Source organism: Boleophthalmus pectinirostris, unplaced genomic scaffold (genome assembly GCF_026225935.1).
Source record: "Boleophthalmus pectinirostris isolate CB_2022bp ecotype Guang Dong unplaced genomic scaffold, ASM2622593v1 HiC_scaffold_5, whole genome shotgun sequence".
NCBI classification, from domain to species: Eukaryota; Metazoa; Chordata; class Actinopteri; order Gobiiformes; family Gobiidae; genus Boleophthalmus; species Boleophthalmus pectinirostris.
In genome coordinates this window covers 2,668,937-2,688,085 of record NW_026571404.1, presented here as the reverse complement: position 1 = coordinate 2,688,085, position 19,149 = coordinate 2,668,937, and the positions used below count along the sequence as shown (strand labels likewise).

At 42.0% G+C, this 19,149-nt stretch overlaps 1 protein-coding gene across 1 annotated transcript in view; it reads left to right on the top strand.

Annotated features, from left to right (window-relative positions):
• epas1b (endothelial PAS domain protein 1b) overlaps positions 1-19,149 on the top strand; it is a 147,308-nt gene that overhangs the window by 54,551 nt on the left and 73,608 nt on the right. The window contains exon 2 of the mRNA XM_055163017.1: positions 14,858-15,066. Coding sequence (XP_055018992.1) covers positions 14,858-15,066 — 209 coding nt within the window. The remainder of the gene's footprint in view (positions 1-14,857; positions 15,067-19,149) is intronic.

Genomic DNA, 19,149 nt, shown 5'->3' with positions numbered 1-19,149 from the left:
GTGAAATTACCGAAAAAACCCAAAACAAAACAAAAAAAGTAACTGTTACTGTTGTAATTACCACTCACGTAAACAGTAACTGTAACTGTAACTCATAATTTGTACTCTGATTACATAACTCTGGTACATGTAATCTGTTACTGCACATACACCTGCTCTTCACTCATGTTTTTGATGAGGGAACAGTTTTATAACGTGACAAAATACCTCCACTTTAACACTGATACATAAAAATACATGTTAGATTTATTAAAAGTGGAGATCTGTGAAGGATGTGGTTTCTGTTTCTGTGTCGCTGCAGATCTCCTAAACTTCACCCAAACGTTGCATAAGTAAGTTGAAGAGTGTGAGTGTGATCAGAGCTCTGCCGTTCAATGGGACGATTGTTGTTGTTCTGTGTAAAGCTGCAGCCTCAGCACTTCTCCTCTTCTCAAAATGTGTTGCAGTTTTGTAGAAGTATGTGTTTGTACTTGTAGTAGTACTCGTAGTACCGTAGTACCACATGAAAGCAGAGTTCTTTACGTCAGTTGTCGTTGATTTGAGCGCAGTTCTGCAGTTCTGTCTCTGTCCTTTATCAGTCTGAGCCAAATCTGATCGGCCCTGACCTTTGACCTTTGGGCTGCACGGTTTGGGAAAATATCTGAGTGTTCTATCTCTGACAAGTATTACGACTTCTTTTTTTTGGATTCTGTTCAGTTGACAAAAAGCCTGAAATATAAATATGAAATACACGTTTGTACAAATCTAAACTGCAGGGTTTTTATGCAGAAGATTTTATCACAGGAGATTTGGTTTTGTGGAGGATTTTATGAGACAAAAATCACAGTCTTTGTGATTTGTTCATTACACTCATGAAAACAGCAGTTTTGACATTTACTCTGTTTGCAAAAAACTCTATTTTTCCTGAAATAGTGGGCAGGACAGGTCTAGAGGAGGACAGGACTAGAGGAGGACAGGACTAGAGGGGACAGGACTAGAGAGACAGGACTAGAGGAGGACAGGACTAGAGGAGGACAGGACTAGAGGGGGACAGGACTAGAGAGGGACAGGACTAGAGAGGGACAGGACTAGAGTGGGACAGGACTAGAGAGGGACAGGACTAGAGTGGGACAGGACTAGAGTGGGACAGGACTAGAGGAGGACAGGTCTAGAGTGGGACAAGACTAGAGGGGGACAGGTCTAGAGGGGGACAGGTCTAGAGGAGGACAGGACTAGAGAGGGACAGGACTAGAGAGGGACAGGACTAGAGTGGGACAGGACTAGAGTGGGACAGGTCTAGAGGAGGACAGGTCTAGAGTGGGACAAGACTAGAGGGGGACAGGTCTAGAGGGGGACAGGTCTAGAGGGGGACAGTCTAGAGGGACAGACTAGAGTGGGACAAGACTAGAGTGGGACAGGTCTAGAGGAGGACAGGTCTAGAGTGGGACAGGACTAGAGCGGGACAGGTCTAGAGGAGGACAGGTCTAGAGTGGGACAGGTCTAGAGATGGACAGGACTAGAGCGGGACAGGTCTAGAGGAGGACAGGTCTAGAGGAGGACAGGTCTAGAGGAGGACAGGTCTAGAGGAGGACAGGTCTAGAGTGGGACAGGACTAGAGCGGGACAGGTCTAGAGGAGGACAGGTCTAGAGGAGGACAGGTCTAGAGGAGGACAGGTCTAGAGTGGGACAGGACTAGAGTGGGACAGGTCTAGAGGAGGACAGGTCTAGAGGAGGACAGGTCTAGAGGAGGACAGGTTAGAGGGGACAGGTCTAGAGAGGACAGGACTAGAGTGGGACAGGTCTAGAGGGGACAGGTCTAGAGGAGGACAGGTCTAGAGGAGGACAGGACTAGAGTGGGACAGGACTAGAGTGGGACAAGACTAGAGGGGGACAGGTCTAGAGGAGGACAGGACTAGAGAGGGACAGGACTAGAGTGGGACAGGTCTAGAGGAGGACAGGTCTAGAGGAGGACAGGTCTAGAGTGGGACAGGACTAGAGCGGGACAGGTCTAGAGGAGGACAGGTCTAGAGTGGGACAGGACTAGAGTGGGACAGGTCTAGAGGAAGACAGGTCTAGAGGAGGACAGGTCTAGAGGAGGACAGGACTAGAGAGGGACAGGACTAGAGAGGGACAGGACTAGAGTGGGACAGGACTAGAGTGGGACAGGACTAGAGGGGGACAGGTCTAGAGGAGGACAGGTCTAGAGGGGGACAGGTCTAGAGTGGGACAGGACTAGAGTGGGACAGGTCTAGAGGAGGACAGGTCTAGAGGAGGACAGGTCTAGAGGAGGACAGGACTAGAGTGGGACAGGACTAGAGGAGGACAGGTCTAGAGGAGGACAGGTCTAGAGGAGGACAGGTCTAGAGGAGGACAGGACTAGAGCGGGACAGGTCTAGAGGAGGACAGGTCTAGAGTGGGACAGGAGTGGGACAGGTCTAGAGGAGGACAGGTCTAGAGGAGGACAGGTCTAGAGGAGGACAGGACTAGAGGGGGACAGGACTAGAGGGGGACAGGACTAGAGTGGGACAGGACTAGAGTGGGACAGATCTAGAGTGGGACATGTCTAGAGTGGGATAGGTCTAGAAGAGAACAAGTCTCGAGCGGGACGGGCCTAGAGCTGTCCTGCGGGTCTAGAACAGAACGGGTCTAGAGCAGGACAGGCCCAGACTAGGACAGGCCGAGAGCGGGACAGGACTACAGCGGGGCAGGACTACAGTGGGTCAGGTCTAGAGCGGGTCAGGTCTAGAGCGGGTCAGGTCTAGAGTGGGACGGGACTAGAGCGGGACGAGCCCAGGACCTGTCCAGAGGGTGAGCGAGTTCATCAAACTTTAGCCTGGACCAAAACACTGCCACTCCCGTTGTTTTTCCTGAAATAGTCTGGGACAGCAACAATGGGCCAGACTATCAAAGAGCAGGTCACTCACAACAAACAGCCGCTCGACCCAAACTCCACTTTGAAATCAGGGCGGGAGCTCCAGCCCAACGTGAGCCCGGCCCGGAGCTCTGCAGCCGGAAACCGAAACAAGAAGCCCAATGAGCAGGTCACTATTTATCACTACTCCCCTAATGAAACTCCTGCACAACGCATCAGGTTTGTGAAGCTGTAGGGTTCAGGTTTTTGTACATTTATGGAGAAATATGGGCTCGGGAGAGATCACTAGATGACTCAAACATGCATGGATGACTCTAAAACCACTTCAGGCAGGCTTTTGATGAGAACATAAGGGTAAAAAGCTCCAGAATGTTTATTTTGTGTAATACCTGCTCTATAAATGCTGCTGTGTCTTCATGACATCTTGGTTTAAACCTGATATTTCTGTAATTTACACCTCTACAAACATGTCTTCAAATGTGTAGAGTTATTTGGTTAGTTACGCTGATGTTCTCAAATGTAAATGTACCTAGAATTGTTTAAAAAAAACAATTGAGACACGACTTGAGACACGATTCCGCGACATTCCTGACTACAGCAGTCGTAATTCTCCAACAATCTATCAAGCGGTGCAGATTTGTAGTTTACCAAAGTCGTACTAAGACATTTTGACAGATTTTTGAGTTCCATGTATCACAGAAAATCGGTTCGAGGTCAGTAAACACAACCAGAATTAATACATAAGCCTCACTGGATTAGAAGTGTGCCTTATTGTCCGAAAAATATGATAATTTCAGCTCTGGAATTGCAAATCTCAACTGAACAAAATGTAAAAAGGAGCTGTCGTGAATGAAACAAAACATAACTCCAGGCAGGGCTGTGCCAAAAATCGAAAGCTCGATAGGTTGCGATCTCTACTTTGGTCGATCTCGATGAGTAACGCGCGTATGAATTAAGTTTAATAGGTTGTATGAACTCATTCCAGTTTTTAAATGTGAGTTTCTTTGGAAATTTTGGTCCTATCAACACAAAATAAAACCTGTAGTGATCCTGAAACTCTGCACTTTATGTCCGAAGTCCACACTTTTGTTTTTAATTAGTTGGAAGAAGATCAAATCGAAAATCAAGATTGATCAGTGTCTCGTATCACCCAGCACTAACTCCAGGTCTGTTTTTGAGGAGGTAATCAACTTTATAACTCGACTTAAAGCTCACAAGAGTCCGTTTCGTGTGGTATAGGACCTTTAAGTGGTTGCGGGCCCCTCTCCAGGCTCAGTCCGTGGTCCCTCAGACTGTGTCCCAGACTGTGGAGCTGCTCTGGAGCTGTTGACCCTGGCTGGGGCTGGACTCTTGGACTGACCGCTCTCAAACTCTGGCGGTCAGACTGGTTTTCTTTGGCCTCCCTCTGGACGTACTTTTCCTTAAGTGGTGCTGATGTTGGTTTGAGCAGGTCGGGGATGAGGTGGTCGCAGCTGTGGACTGGGCCATTTCCTCCTCGAGCTCTTTTGTGACAAGTGTTCTATAAACACAATCTAGGATATAAAAATAAAGTTCAATGCTTAATGGATCATTTTGTTTCCGTGGAGAAACAGTAGATTGATTTTTCACACAGATGTTGTGAGTCGGAGTCTCACCTTCAGCTTTGGGCTGTGAGTGTTTTTTGTGTATTTGACCTAATTATTTTGTGACAGCTCATTTTTGTTGTTTTTGGAAGGAAACGTGTTTATACAAAACCTTTGACGTATTCACTGTTTAGATCAATAAAATGGGTGTTTCATGTTCACTTTGCGCAGGTCCTTGTTTAAAACTTCCAGACCGACAGTGTTTTATACTAAACCAGGGAATATGTTTTATAAGGATGTAACGGTTCATGTATTTGTGCCGAACTGTTTTGGTACTGGATGGTTGGTTTGGTGCAGGTCTGTACATGAGTGAATTCACGCAATTTGTGTGTGTTTATATTCAGCCACTACATGTGCAGCTGCACAGAGGCTCGGCTCTTTAATATTCATGAAAAACTCGTCCGTCATTGGGCCAGTGTTTCTTGCAGCGCTTTATAGTTAGAGCGGCCACCTTGACAACAACTACGTCCTACGCCTTGACTTTGTCCCTCTGAACCACGTGAATCCTTGCAAAACTACCATCGTCGCACCGTGGTCCTCACCTTTCGCCTTTCGCCAGCAGATCTTCAAAAATCTGAAGGGGGGGGGGGCAATGAGGTTCATTTGGTCGTCCGATATTTTATGTTATTAGGTTCTTTTTACAGACCAAGAGTTTGTTTTCATACCTGACAGTTTCGACTTCTCCCTGCGCTCTTCTTCAGAGTCACGTGATGTTTCAGTGTCGTGTCACTCAGATGATTTAAACAGGTTTTGGCGCTGTCTTTCTACCAGTGGAGGCAGGACGACAGCGCCACCTGCAGCGAGCGAGCATCGTTGGGACAGAGGAAAACAAACATCGCCGCTGGATTAAAGAGGCAATTGAAATACGGAAATGTGCCCTTGGGACGATAAACCGGGACAAGGGGCTTTTTTACTCTCACACACCTGAGGAAGTGGGACTGCAGGTGGCGCTGTCGTCCTGCCTCCACCGAGAGGAAGACAGCACCAAAACCTGTTTAAATCATCTGAGCGACACGACACAGAAACATCACGAGACTCTGAAGAAGAGCACAGGGAGCAGTCGAAACTGTCAGATATGAAAACAAACTCTTGGTCTGTAAAAAGAACCTAATAACACAAAAATCTGAAGACTGAGTAAAAGTTCATGCTGGAACTGTTGGTGCTGCACTTCTGTTTACTGTTTACAAGGAATTTATTTTTTATATTATTTCATACATTTGTTGCTTATTTGAGAATATTTTATTTAACTTAATAGTATTACCAAGCAGCAATTTGCATTTATTTTATTTTCCCATTTTTATAGAGTTAAAACAAATTGTTGGTTTAATAAAAACACAAACGGTTTTACATTTTGTTCCCAAACTAAACCGAAAATGATTTTTGTACCGTTACACCACTACTGTTTTGTTTTATATCACCGAGCATAACTTTCCAACAATAAAAGCTAGAAACTTTTTCTACTTTTTACATATTTCCAGCATTATCCTACGTCACACTTACGCTGCGTGATGATGTTGGGAAAACAAGTGTCCAATAGGAACTTTGTTTTCCTCCAAACTCATGCTCTGCGTCCATTTTGATTGGTTCAAACTTTGCCAAAGAATGTAATGAGTGAAGATGGTCGACCGCTCTAAGTGCAGTTATTTGTCACATAAATGGAAAATGACGCATCTTGGTCTGCGTAACTGTGCATCTCTTTCTATTTTTATTTGAAAAGTTTATAGAAATGCAGGAAGTGATGTGACTCTGTGCCCTGAACCTGACACGAACTGTTTCCATGACTGGCACCAGGAAAGTCATGGGGACATTTTAATTTTGAGGCAGTGAGGATATTTTTAGTTACAGACTTGATAATTTGCACTTTTGTAGCTAAGGCCCTAAATTACACATTTTTAAGTTCAAAATATACATGTTTGCTGTGTGTTTTGTATGAAAGAGTGTGAATTTTATTTTTTCATTTTTATTTCTGGTCCTGTTTTTATTACAGCCACATGACACAAGTACAGCAGCAGATTGTGAAATAACAGGTTGTAGTGAAAAAAATTCTGTATAATGCTTCATTTAGGGGTAAAAGGGGGAGTTTTAATAACAAAATTTAGAAAAAAAATCCAGGCGAGGACAAATGTACGAAAATTGCCCTCAAGACTTGAACGTAGGTCTGGGCGATATGGAGCAAAAAATATATCTTGATATATTTTGCTGTATCTCGATATATGATATATATCTCGATATGTGTACAGGGAAAATAACCCCTAAAACTACTGCAAAAACAAATAGCACAATGTTCATTTAGGAACAAAGTGCTTCTGTGACATTAATAAAAACATCTCTGTATATAAAAATAATACATATTTCCTTCTTTTCATTCAAAATTAAATTAAAACAACTCAACTCAAGCTCATCTTTGCATTAACTCTTAACCGTACAAGAACCATGATGTCCTTCAGCAGAGGAAGTTCAGGATGTTCCTTATTTTAACAGATCCATCTTCCTCACCAGTGTAAGGAGCTCTGAGGTTTCCCACAATCCACTGCAGATCAAACCCAGCGTTGTACAAGTGACACTTCAGTAGATTATTCATTTAAAACGTCTGCATAAATAAACTTTACATGACTAAACTTTACAACATATAAAGCAGAACGACTCTAGAGCCACATCAGCCCGATTGAGATTATAATGTTTTTAATGCAGCTTTGCAAACATTTGTTTACGTTTTTTCCTTGTGCCCTGATGTGGTTCAGTTTCTGTCGGACTAAAGGACATGACTCAGTGGAATATGAATGTTTTTTCTGTGGATCTGTGAGTGTTCTCTCTGTGACAGAGGACGTGCTGCTGTTGGCCTCGTCTGTAAACAGTGGAAAAGGTTCGTGGTGCTGGTAACTTTCATCATTCACGGCAGTCGACACGTGTTTGCTGTTCGTTCAGCGCCTTAAAGTCTAAGTATCTCTGTATAATGGAGCCAGTTGTCCTTTTTCGAGACGAGTTCTGTTTCCTCCGGGCTGGTTTTAGGCTCCGCCGTGTTGAATGAGACACACGTGAGGGGAGCGTGAGAGAGGACGGGGAACAAAAGTGAGGAGGCGAAGGCACGGGGACGAGCACAGAGACGTGAAACAAGTGAAGCTGTGAAATCAGAATATATGAGCATTATATCGATATATACAATATGTATATCGAGATACCGCCCATCTCTACTTGAAGGGTTAACAAAGACTCTGATACTCCTTCTGTTCTGATGTTCTGAGCTTTTCGAGCAGGTGCCTGCCCCCACACCCGCCCGCCCCCCCTGCCCTCAGAGCCTGGGTCACGAGTCAGCTCTGTGGACATGACGGTGACTGATGACGGTGACCACAGTAGCTCGGTCCAGGCTGGAGAGCTCCGGCTCTTTGGGGAAGTACATGCCCATTGTGTCCAGAAGGATATTTGCTCCTGAAACTTCCTCTGCACTTCATTTCAGAGCGGGCACCGAGCGGGCACCGAGCGGGCACCGAGCCGGCACGTTTGACACATTGAAAATAATGGGTTACCGTTAATCAAAAGTGTTGGCACAGAGTCGAGCTGGACATATTTCTGTAAACATCATTGTGAGCGCTTCCAGGTGTCGAAGAGGTTTTTTTGAATGCAGGAAGTTCTTTTCTAACCTGATTCAGCAGCTGGTTTCACTTTGTGGAAACCGTCTGACCTCACAGTATTAAGATTCGTTCGCTCGACGGTAGGCGGGTATTTTTTTATATAACCAATCGCTGCTATTTGGTCGTGACGTATGTAAAGTAAACTTTTCCCAAATCCCGTAGGAAGAAGGACAATAACGTCTTTCCCCTTGATAAAATTCACCAAACATTCTCTTTGTTCCAGCTTTAAATCCTCAATCTCGGGAATTGTTGCCAACACTGAATATATGGCTTTTCGCTGATTGGCTGGTGCCCGAACTCGCACTTTTGGGGTTTTTGCGAACCGTCTAGTGTATTCTGATTCCTGACCAAGTCGCTGGAGAGAAATTAAATTGAACGGAGGCAGTAGGTGGCTCGAGTCTGTCTAGTTCTTTTCTGCTCAAACATAGAATCTTGTAGAGTTTATCGCCCTCTGCTGGACATCAGTGAGTACAGGGGCATGTTGAACAGTCGGATTGTAGCAGCGTAGTTATGCTCATCATGATTCAAACCCCCAGACGTTTATAGGGACACTGAAATGATCCGAGGAGGTCGAGTGATTTGTTTGGAATGAAAAGGTCTGTAGTCTTCTCCACGCTGCAGGACGTGATGATGAGTTGTCTACACTTTTTTGTGAATAGCAAGTGTTAATTTTGCTCCTGGGACACTGCTCTGAGGCCCACAGACAGACCTAGCTCATGTCTACATCCGCACTAGTTCGTATTCGAGTCGTTTTCGTTGTGGGTGCAGTGTTCGTTCACACTAATCGGATGGAAAACGGCTCCAGAGACGGAACGATCTGGTGCCTCCAGCTCCCACAAATTCATATTCGTACAGATCTGATCCTTGACTGTGTGGACCCCTGAAAACGCTGATACTCTGATGTAGGAGCTCGAGTCTCGTCCTTATTGGCCCACGTCACTGTGACTCGCTCCTTCCTGATTCTCTGGGTTCGTGACATTGTCATGTGATGATATTACATAAAACAGTTTAAACAAACCACAGACAAACGGGAAACGGCGGAGCTACAACTACCTCACTAGAAACGACGTGTCTGGATGCAAATCGTTTCCCACGCGGTGATTAGTTTCAGTGTAAACCTGAAACGACTGGACACTTCCCAGAGTACGACTTTATTAGGGATGGTCTCACTTTTTTTTTTTTTTTTCTTCCGATACTGACTGACTTGACTTTTTTTATTGTTGTTGTTTTTTTTTTTTCATTTATAGTCTCCGTGATCTACTGTAATAATCTTCGTCAACCAGACAGACATCAACACAACTAATTAAACAATAAACACTGATAAAAACTATAATAATATTCAATAAAAAAATTACAACCAAAGATTAATCCACTCAATAACTCATCTATCAATATCATCAGACATAAATGACAAGGATCATTATCTCAAGTTAAATTATAATTATATTTGGCCCACGAGATCGTGTCAAATCTGTATTAGAGCTGCCTGCCAGCTACAGATCGACTGTCAGTGTTGGGAAGTTTACTTTTAAAATGTAATCCCCTACAGATTACAGATTACACACTCCAAAATGTAGTTTGTAACGTAATCCATTAAATTACTTAAAGTGAGTAATGTAATCTGAATACTTTGGATTACTTGGTTTGCTGTAGAGAAGCAAAGACTCGGACATCGTAACATAAGAAGTTTTGTCTGATAAAAGAAAATAAAAAGTCCAGTCTTTACTGAACCAAATTAAAAATATTATTGATAGAAGAAGAAGAAACACGTCCACAGCAGGGTTTAGTCCTGTTAAATCCTGTTTGAGACCTGGTTTAGACCTAGTTTTAGTCCTAGTTTAGTCCTGTTTAGTCTTGGTTTAGTCCTAGTTTAGATCTGGTTTTAGACCTGGTTTAGACCTGGTTTAGTCCTGGTTTAGACCTGGTTTAGACCTGGTTTAGACCTGGTTTAGACCTGGTTTAGTCCTGGTTTAGTCTTGGTTTAGTCCTAGTTTAGATCTGGTTTTAGACCTGGTTTGGACCTGGTTTAGACCTGGTTTAGTCTTGGTTTAGTCCTAGTTTAGATCTGGTTTTAGACCTGGTTTGGACCTGGTTTAGACCTGGTTTAGTCTTGGTTTAGTCCTAGTTTAGATCTGGTTTTAGATCTGGTTTAGACCTGGTTTTAGACCTGGTTTAGACCTCTTGGTTTAGTCTTGGTTTAGTCCTAGTTTAGATCTGGTTTTAGATCTGGTTTAGACCTGGTTTGGACCTGGTTTAGACCTGGTTTAGTCTTGGTTTAGTCCTAGTTTAGATCTGGTTTTAGATCTGGTTTAGACCTGGTTTAGACCTGGTTTAGTCTTGGTTTAGTCTTGGTTTAGTCTAGTTTAGATCTGGTTTTAGATCTGGTTTAGACCTGGTTTACCTGGTTTAGACCTGGTTTAGATCTTGGTTTAGTCCTAGTTTAGACCTGGTTTAGACCTGGTTTAGTCCTGTTTAGACTGGTTTCTGGTTTATACCTGGTTTAGACCTGGTTTAGTCCTTTAGGTTTAGTCCTAGTTTAGATCTGGTTTTAGACCTGGTTTGGACCTGGTTTAGACCTGGTTTAGTCTTGGTTTAGTCCTAGTTTAGATCTGGTTTTAGACCTGGTTTGGACCTTGGTTTAGTCCTAGTTTAGATCTGGTTTTAGATCTGGTTTTAGACCTGGTTTAGACCTGGTTTAGTCTTGGTTTACTGTCCAACAATGAGTGGAATTACCAAAAAAAAACCAAAAAACAAAAACAAGTGAAAACAGTAAAATCCCTCTGTGTAATCCATTTATTTCAACAAAGTAACTGTAATCCAATTACCACTCACTGAAACAGTAACTGTAACTGAATACAGTTACTCATCATTTGTACTCTGATTACGTAACTCTGGTACATGTAATCTGTTACTCCCCAACACTGTTGACTATAGAGACATTATTTATTTTAAAATGTATTATTATTTTATATTCTGCTTTTTCTGGATTCAGTGTTTAAGCAAATATTTATTTGAATAAGAAAAGGTTTAACATTACAGATCTGGAAAGAAGAAAAAACATGCAGAAGTTGTTGACATTTTTCAATAAACATTTAGTTTGGCCAAAGACTTAGTCCCAGGTTTTAATTTTAGCCTCTGAATTTGAGTTTGACACTTCTGCTGTAAACGTTTCTTTTCGATTTTGTTATAATAACATTTGTAGTGTTGGATTTGTGAACACACAGACACTTTCTGAGTGTTGTTTGTGTGTTTCATATAAACTTTGTGGACTTTTATCATCACAGTTATGATTTAGACTTTATTTTTTATTGAATCGTATCGAATCGATTTGAAATATATCGTATCGAATCGAAAGTTCACTCTATCGAGATCTGTATTGTATCAGCAAATTCTTAAGTAAACAAAAAAAAGTAAAGTTTCCTCTTGTGGATTACTTCCTCGGGCTCAGAGTGGGCTTAGGTTAAGTCTTACAGAGCAAAGTTTTAGAGGATTGTAACTATTTTTTAAGTTTATGTTGTGAAAATAGAAAATAATCCCTACGAAATCCGATCTCTGTCAAAGCTGTCGAGTTTGAGTTCACAAAAAACTCATTGTGCTGTATGGGGGAGTTTGTTTGTGGCTGAGCTGCAGGATCGGGTCAGAGGGGGCGGGGCTTAACCGGGTCTTATTATAGAACCATGACATCGTCCCAAATATTTTACCTCATGTATTTAGACTTCGACAAACTTTTATTGATCCACAAGGGAAATTACTCGGACACAGGAGCTCAGACGTCACAATAAAATATAACAACAAAGAGAAAAAAATATAAATGGTGATTAAAAAAATCGTAAATAAGTAGCAAAAAATATAGAAAAAGGACAAAAACTCTAAATAAAATAGAAAAATATGTAATACATTTTTTAAAAAATCTATATACAAGACGTCAAAAAGTTGTAGGGAGTATTATCAGTTACATAAGGGTGAGTTGTACAGTTGTAGGGATTATTATACGTTACATAAGGACGAGTTGTTGTACAGTTGTAGGGAGTATTATCTGTTACATAAGCGTGAGTTGTTGTACAGTTGTAGGGAGTATTATCTGTTACATAAGCGTGAGTTGTTGTACAGTTGTAGGGATTATTATACGTTACATAAGGACAAGTTGTTGTACAGTTGTAGGGAGTATTATGTTACATAAGGCTGAGTTGTTGTACAGTTGTAGGGAGTATTATCTGTTACATAAGGGCGATTGTTGTACAGTTGTAGGGAGTATTATCTGTTACATAAGGGCGATTGTTGTACAGTTGTAGGGAGTATTATCTGTACAGTTTGATCATTTTCTGTGGTTATTTTGACAGGGATTAATTGCGTTTTTTGTTGTGTTTTCAATATTTCCCAAGTCCTAATTTTGGAAGAAAAAAAAAAAAGAAAAAAAAGGACTTTGTTTAATTTTCTTTTTGAACTGAGCCGGCCTCAGTTGTTTTTTTTTTTTGCCAAAGTTCATGCGAGGCGACCGGATCGGCGTGACGGTCTGCGGAGGATCTGAGGAGGATCTGAGGAGGATCTGAGGAGATTCTGAGAGATTCTGAGGATTCTGAGGAGATTGAGGAGATCTGAGGAGGATCTGAGGAGGATCTGAGGAGATTCTGAGGAGGATCTGAGGAGGATCTGAGGAGGATCTGAGGAGGATTCTGAGGAGGATCTGAGGAGGATCTGAGGAGGATCTGAGGAGATTCTGAGGAGATCTGAGGAGATTCTGAGGAGGATCTGAGGAGGATCTGAGGAGGCTTTGTGCTCGTCTGATCGTCTGGGCTGGACGTGCGAGGGCGTTTCTGGCCCATTACACGCCAGGTTACACGCTCGAGCACAAGACGCGGCTGCCCTCGGGAGACCGCGCCCTCGCTCCATCCATCACTGACACTTTTCAAAAACACCATGTGCTTTTTAACTCGATTACGAGGACGGGTCTGACTCCTGCGCCGGTTCTGTTCGCACGAGGAGCACAGAGCAGGGCCTGTGTTTTCGCTTCCTTACACGGGCTTGTTAACGTCAGCTTTTTTTTTGGGAGATTCGCGCCGCGTTACGACACCGTCCCCTCATCAGAAGCGCGTCTGATGAGGTTGTGAGCGCACGAGCCTACGTCAGCCACGCTCCCGCACGACACTTCTCCATCGAAACACAAAAACAGGAAACAAAACAATGCTCCAAAACCTGACAAACCCGACGTGATGTGCGGCGGGTTCATTAGCGGGATGCACGCTGATTGTCATGACGAGGTGTTATGCAAAATGTGCTTTTGTAACGATGTTCCCTCGTCACAAACCCGCCTGGAGAGCTTTTACAGGCATTCATACGTGTTTGAGTCATCTAGTGATCTCTCCCGGGCCCTGTTCGAACAATTCTCCACAAATACACAAAAACACGAGGCGAAACTGAGCACGACGACTTGATGCGATGCGCGGTGGTTTCGTTAGTGGGGCGCGCGGTGGTTGTGTCGTGATGGCGCTCTGAAGGGGGAGTGACTAAGTGCAGAGAGCAAAGGAAGAGCCTGAATCTTAAGTGAAATCTAGAGAATCCTGTCCTGTTGTGGTGTTTTGTATTGTATGTGTGTGTGTGTTTGTGTGTGTGTATTGTCTCCTCACTCCTTGACAGTGTGTTTGTGTGTATTTGTGTGTGTGTGAGTGTGTGTATTGTCCCCTCACTTCTTGACCATGCATTTTGTGTTTGTTTGTGTGTCTGTGTGTGTGTGTGTGTGTTGTGTGTGTATTTGAGCCTGACCGATATGTTTTTTGTGAAACTGATATGATATTGATATAATTCCATCAATCAGGGCCGATATAATTGGCGATAATTCTTTAAAAAAAAAAAAAAAAATGAAAAATGTACTGCTTTGTATGAGTTACACAATAATAATAATCATGTAAACTTTCAGCGTTTTCCAAAAAGTTTTTTGAGTAACAATCAGGTGCAATAATTTACTTTTTAACATATTGAAACGTTAACCACAACATAATAATAAAATAATAGTAAAAATAATAAATATATATATATATATATATATATATATATATATGTACTAAATATACTAAATAAAAAAAATATGTTGTTCAATAACCATAATAATAATATTTAAAAACAAAATAACTAAAAATAAATATCTCTATATTTTAAAAAAAAAAGGAACTCAGAGCCCACGGTCAGGGTCAGGAGGTCTCGGAGCTCTGGTCTCGCTCTCTCGGTCTCGCTCTGGTCTCGCTCTGGTCTCGCTCTGGTCTCCTCCGGTCTCTCTGGTCTCGCTCTGGTCTCCTGGTCTCGGTCTCGCTCTGGTCTCGCTCTGGTCTCTCTGGTCTCGCTCTCGGTCCCGGTCTCTCTCGGTCTCGCTCTGGTCCCGCTCTGGTCTTCCTCTGATCGGCCCACATGATGTCGTCCAAGTCCACCATTTCCAAATGAAAACAGACTCAGACTCTGTGCAGCTGCAGTTGTTCCTTCTGGAGCGACTCGAGTGGATTTACTCACGTGACCAAATTCCCAAACTCGAGCGACCTGAGCGCACGAATGAAGCGAATGACGTTTGGTTTGAACACGAATTTACAGGGCTGTAACAGCAGAGGAAAAAGAAAAATGAAAAATATCGGCGCTGATTGGAGGAATTTCCCCAGACCCTGATATCGGCCGATAATATCAACTGGCCGATATATCAGTCGGGCTCTAGTATGTTTGTTTTCACTTCTTGACAGTTTTTTAACCGTGCGTGTTGTGTTTGTGTTTTCCAGGAGCAGCTCGGAGCGTCGTAAGGAGAAGTCTCGTGACGCCGCTCGCTGCAGACGGAGCAAAGAGACGGAGGTGTTCTACGAGCTGGCGCACCACCTGCCCCTGCCCCACACCGTCTCCTCGCACCTGGACAAAGCGTCCATCATGAGACTCGCCATCAGCTTCCTGCGCACACGCAAACTGCTCGCCTCCGCCTCGTGCGCACACACAGGTACAGACGGTTTGGCAGAGCTCGGACTTGTGTGTTTTGTTCTTTTACTTTTGTACCATCTCAAGTTCTTCATTGGACTTGCACGACTTGAATTGCAATAAATAACTGGAAAAATTAGGCAAAGGCAAAAGGCAGAATCTGACGTGATCATTGTTTGCTTGATTTTCACTCACGACATTAATAATATTTAGAGTGGCTGATGGGAACACTTCTTACTCTTTTTACTCTTCAAAAATATATTTTTTTCTGTGTGTTCAGAGTTATACACATTTTACTATATATAATATATATACAATTTAAATTTCTCCACACGTCTCTTTGGCTTTTTCTCGTCTCCACACTTCTTCGTTCACAACCTCCTCATCAGGGACTAAACCAGGACTGAACCAGGATTAAACTAGGACTAAACTAGGACTGAACGTGGACTGAACGTGGATTAAACCAGGACTAAACAAGGACTGGACCATGTCTAAACCAGGACTAAACCAGGTTTGAACCAGAACTAAACCAGGACTGAACCAGGACTAAACCAGGACTAAACCAGGACTAAACCAGGACTGAACCAGGACTGAACCATGTCTAAACCAGGACTATACCAGGACTAAACCAGGACTGAACCAGGACTGAACCAGGTCTAAACCAGGACTAAACCAGGTCTAAACCAGGACTAAACCAGGTCTAAACCAGGTTTGAACCAGGACTAAACCAGGACTGAACCAGGACTGAACCAGGTCTAAACCAGGACTAAACCAGGACTAAACCAGGTCTAAACCAGGACTAAACCAGGTCTAAACCAGGTTTGAACCAGGACTAAACCAGGACTGAACCAGGACTGAACCAGGTCTAAACCAGGACTAAACCAGGACTAAACCAGGTCTAAACCAGGACTAAACCAGGACTAAACCAGGTCTGAACCAGGACTAAATGAGAACTGACCCAGGACTGAACCAGGACTAAACCAGGTCTAAACCAGGACTAAACCAGGACTAAACCAGGACTGAACCAGGTCTAATCTTGGACTTGAGCGGTTTGTCCTCGGTCGTTCACTCTGTTGTTATTTTTTTTTAATGTTCTTGTTGAACCGGTGACGTTCTTTGTTCTTTCCGTTCCCTTCAGCTCCAGTGTTGCGTTTCGAGATAAAAACAGTCTCCTCTTCCTGGTATAGACGACCCTTTAACACCTGCCGCCGCTCGCACCTGTCTGTGTACATGTACGCACCTGCCACCATATACATACATACATACATACATACACGCACGCACGCACGCAGGTCCATATGGAGACGCACTAAAGGTCAAACAGCCTCAGAACAAAAAACACTTCAGCGAGAACAGCACAGAGGACCCTTCAAAAACAGGACGTGAGCATGGGGGCGCTTCTGGCTCCATCGACTCCAGGCTCCAGTTTACTATACAATGAAAAACTGTCACCCCTCTTCATGTACCTGCTGCCGTGAGCCTCGTCATGTTGGTCTTAAAATTAGGTCTGAGTATCATTAAGAAGTTACCGATACGATACATATCTCGATATAGTGCACTTTCAATTCAATATGATATGTTTATTTTGTTTATTTATTTCATTCATAAAGTATAAAAAGACATCGACAGTGTCACAACATCAGACACACAAGAAATGAATGAAAAGGAGCAGAAAGAAGAAAAATCTTATGTTATCTTGCCCCCCTTTCCCCTTTCAAGACAAAACAGCAACACCGATGGTCACTAAACATTCCAAATCAGTTCAGGCACAATTACTGATCAACTGCAAACAGTAATCTTCACTTTTATGCACAACAACTTAGTTTTCTTGTCCATACGTACACACTGCATTTGATTTTATGTATTTTTTAAATGTCATCATTGTACTTGATTCTTTTATTTCTTTGTCTTATTCCATAAGTAGTAGTCCACATATTTCAAATCAAAGATGAAAAAAACCCAAGGCACTAACTGGTTAAAATGAAATGCCTTTATTAATTTACAGCACGTCTTAATGGGCAACTTACAAAGTCCCGACGCGTTTCAGCCTAGGTCTTTAATCAGGGGACAACTTAATTAATTAAGTTGTCTATTAAGACGTGCCGTACATTAATAAAAGCATTTTATTTTAACCAGTTAGTGCCTTGGGTTTTTTTTGTCCATCTTTAAACCGACTTCCCTTCCCAAAGAGCACCACTGAGTTTTATCTACTGTGTATTATCTTCTGGAGGTCCAGGAAGCACTTCTTTTGAAACCTTTTTTTATATTTCAAATCGATACGATGCAGTTCAATTAAAAAAATAAAGGTTAAATCATGTCTGTGATACTAAAAGTCTTTGTTGTGTGTCCCATAAACAAGTTTCCTTCCTCTGAACAAGCAACAAAACTGTAGCTGTAACAAAATAATTTAGTAAAATAAACCAAAAAATACTCAGTAATGATACAGCAGCCCACGATATCAATGCTGTATCATCACATTAAACGATACAATATATATCGATATTTTGATATTTTTGCACAGTCCTACTTAAAATGTTCATATTAACCCGCTCTTCATGATCCTGGAGGTTTTTATTTCTGTATTTTGTCCGTGAATAAATTCCTATTCCTGTATTGAACTCATTTATTTATTTATTTTATTTTGTTCTATTTTATTCTATTTTATATTATTTTATTATTTATTTTATTTAATATTATTTAATTTTATTTTATATTATTTTATTTATTTTTTATTTTTTATTTATTTTTTATTTATATTTTATTTTATTCAATTTTTTTTTTAAATATATTATATTATTTTATTTTATTTTGTTTTGTTTTATTTTATTTTAAACAAGGACAGTGCACAGAAAACCTTAAATGCCAAGAGAAAAGATGCTCTGTGCAAGATTTAGCTCCCAACTCCCTTCCATTTTCAGTTCTTGCGCGGGTACAAATTAATTAATTAAAATTAAAGAAATGATTTGCATTAAACGAACTCTAACAACAACACAAATGATTTATTGTGTATATAAAGTGCTTCCTGGTTCGTAGAAGATAGAAAAGTGTTGAATATGCAACCATTTTAAAATGCCTTAAAGGTCCTATATTTCACACAATTTACTTTTTTTGTTTAGTTTTTTAAGCTTTGTTCTAACTCTGTTTCCTCCTCAAAAACTGGCGTTGTTTAAATTACCAAAATAAAAGCCTTTTAATTATACATATTATATATTTTCTTCATGAGACTTTTACTTTTTTAGTGCCTGGAATTTGTTGCATTTAAAGTTTTGATCCTTTTTCCAAGAGCAGCAAACAGCCACATTTTTATTTTTCTGTACCTGGAGTTGTGTTCGTCTACATCTCCAAAGCTCAAAAATACTCTGTTCCACCTTGTGATGTCATGAAGCGGAAGTTTTCAACTGAACGGCTCCTTTTACTTTTAATTCGGCAGTTCTTCATTATCTCTCGTTTCGTTCTGTGTAATGAGTTTGTTATTTTGATAGTGCACCTTTAAGTCGGTCACTATCGGGTCCATTGTTTTGTGGTTTACTGTGTCGTGTGTGAAACCATGACGCAGACGGAGCACCTCCTGCAGATCGCGGGGTTTAAATATAGAAATCAGCCCATTGTTCTCCCGTTCCTGTGTCTGTGGCCAACACATCGAGAATCCATCTGAACCAGATTCAAGCGTCTGGAGCAGAACGAACGCTTCATCACAAACGCTTTTTTCATCTGGGTCCTGACATGCTTTACGTTTTGATTTTTATTGACATGTGTAATTCTTAGTTGTCCACATTCTATTCCCTGTTTTTTGAGTAAATCCTGGTTGAGTTCTGGTCTCTGGCCTCGTCCTGGTTTAGTTTTGGGACCCAGATGTGTGTGAGCTGGTCTTGTGGACAGTCCTGACCCAGTTCTTGGTGGGATTCTTTCTGAACATCACCAGTGTGTGGAGTGAATCAGCCACGTTGCACTTTCTCCCTCACAGTTGGTCCAAAATTCTGCTGCGTGACTTTTAACTGGGAACTAAAAAACGTGAGCACATTATCCCGATCGTTGCACCGGCTTCCAGTTCGTGTCAGAGTTGATTTTAAGATTTTATTGTTTGTTTCTCTGACCCCACGTTACG